The 1,624-nt window shown below is 45.2% G+C and overlaps 1 protein-coding gene across 1 annotated transcript; it reads right to left on the bottom strand.

Annotated features, from left to right (window-relative positions):
- Positions 1 to 372: 372 nt before the first annotated feature.
- LOC100610057 (small ribosomal subunit protein uS2-like) lies at positions 373 to 1,346 on the bottom strand. The gene has a single exon (XM_054677102.2). It carries the CDS (start codon positions 1,277 to 1,279, stop codon positions 392 to 394), a length of 888 nt encoding a protein of 295 aa, XP_054533077.1. The 5' UTR covers positions 1,280 to 1,346; the 3' UTR covers positions 373 to 391.
- Between the last annotated feature and the right edge of the window lie 278 nt (positions 1,347 to 1,624).

Here is a 1,624-nt window from a genome sequence, read left to right as displayed (position 1 = left end):
TTTATTTTAAAAAATAGAGATGGGCTGAGCAACTTTGTGTGTCATAAGGAAGAAAAGATTCAAAAAAATTGGTCGGGCACAGTGGCTCATGCTTGTAATTCCAGCACTTTGGGAGGCTAAGATGGGCGGATGACTTGAGGTCAGGAGTTGGAGACCAGTCTGCCCAACATGGTAAAATACTGTCTCAAAAAAAAAAATTAGCCGAGTGATCAGCCTAGTAAGGCAAAACTTTGCCTCAGCCTCCCAAAGTTCTGGGATTATAGGTGTGAGCCATTGTGCCCAGCCCAGGGTTAGATTTTATTTTTATTTGTTTATTTATTTTTTTAGAAACTGATGTTTATTTTCCATCAACCATTTTTCCATGTTGCTTAAGAGCCTATGCAAGAACAGCTTAAGGCCAGTCAGTGGTTGCTCCTACCCATTCAGTGGCCTGAGCAGTGGGAGCTGCAGACCAGTTTTCTGTGGCAAGCTGAGCACTCCGGTCGTCAGTAGGGAACTGCTGAATAGGCACAGAGGGCACCTGTACACCTTCAGACAAGTCTGCAACCTCAGGCTGAGTGGCAGTGAACTCAGGAGCTGGAGCAGTCCATTCACCCTGAAATTCCTCCTTGGTCACTGCCTTTTCAGCAGCAGCCTGCTCTTCTTTTTCAATCTCTTCAGGATCTCTGTAGAAGTAGAGATCAGGCATGACCTCCCATGGGTGTTCACGGGAAATGGTGCCACGCATGCGCAGAACTTCCTGAGCCAGCATCCACCACATCAAACCCACTGAGTGAGCTCCCTTGTTGTTGCATGGGATGGCAATGTCCACATAGCGCAGAGGAGAATCTGTGTTACACAGCGCAATGGTAGGTAGGTTAACATAAGATGCCTCCGTGAGAGGCTGGTGGTCAGCCCTGGGGTCAGTAACCACAAGAAGCCGTGGCTCCCGGAAGGCTGCCTGGATCTGGTTAGTGAAGGTTCCAGGAGTGAAGTGGCCAGCAACTGGAGTGGCTCCAGTGGCAGCAGCAAACTTCAGCACAGCCCTCTGGCCAGTATTCCCGGAGGATATAACACTGACATCAGCAGGGTTTTCAATGGCAACAACAGCACGAGCTGCCAGCAGAAACTTCTCCCAGGTCCTCTTCAGATTTATGATATAGATGCCATCACTTTTCCTTTTATAGATGTACTGCTCCATCTGGAAGTCAAGATTGGTGCCGCCTAAGTGGGTTCCTGCTGCAAGGAACTTAAGGACATCCTCCTCCTTCATTTGCAGGACATCAAGGGCTCCGGACATTGTGAAAGTTTCCCTTTAAGTTACGACGGGAATCCAGAACAACGCCATATGGACCCCTCTATAGGTAGCGCGGAAAGCCAGGGTTAGATTTTAAATGAGGTTAGATATACTCGGGTTAACACGAACATTACTTTTATTTATCAGTTATTGGATAAAATGTTAAAAATTTAATAAAATATTAACCTCAGATATTCATAATCATCTTGATATGGATGATATAATAGCCAATTCCATTGGCTGGAATAGCTTCACAAATAAGGTCACAGGAAGATCTTCAACAAAGAGAAGAAAAAGTCAAGATATTTTTTGTTTTTTGTTGTTATTTTTTTCCCCAAAAAATAGAAC

This window comes from Pan troglodytes, chromosome X, assembly GCF_028858775.2.
Source record: "Pan troglodytes isolate AG18354 chromosome X, NHGRI_mPanTro3-v2.0_pri, whole genome shotgun sequence".
In the NCBI taxonomy this organism is placed as follows: Eukaryota; Metazoa; Chordata; class Mammalia; order Primates; family Hominidae; genus Pan; species Pan troglodytes.
This window is presented reverse-complemented; position numbering and strand designations above follow the sequence as displayed.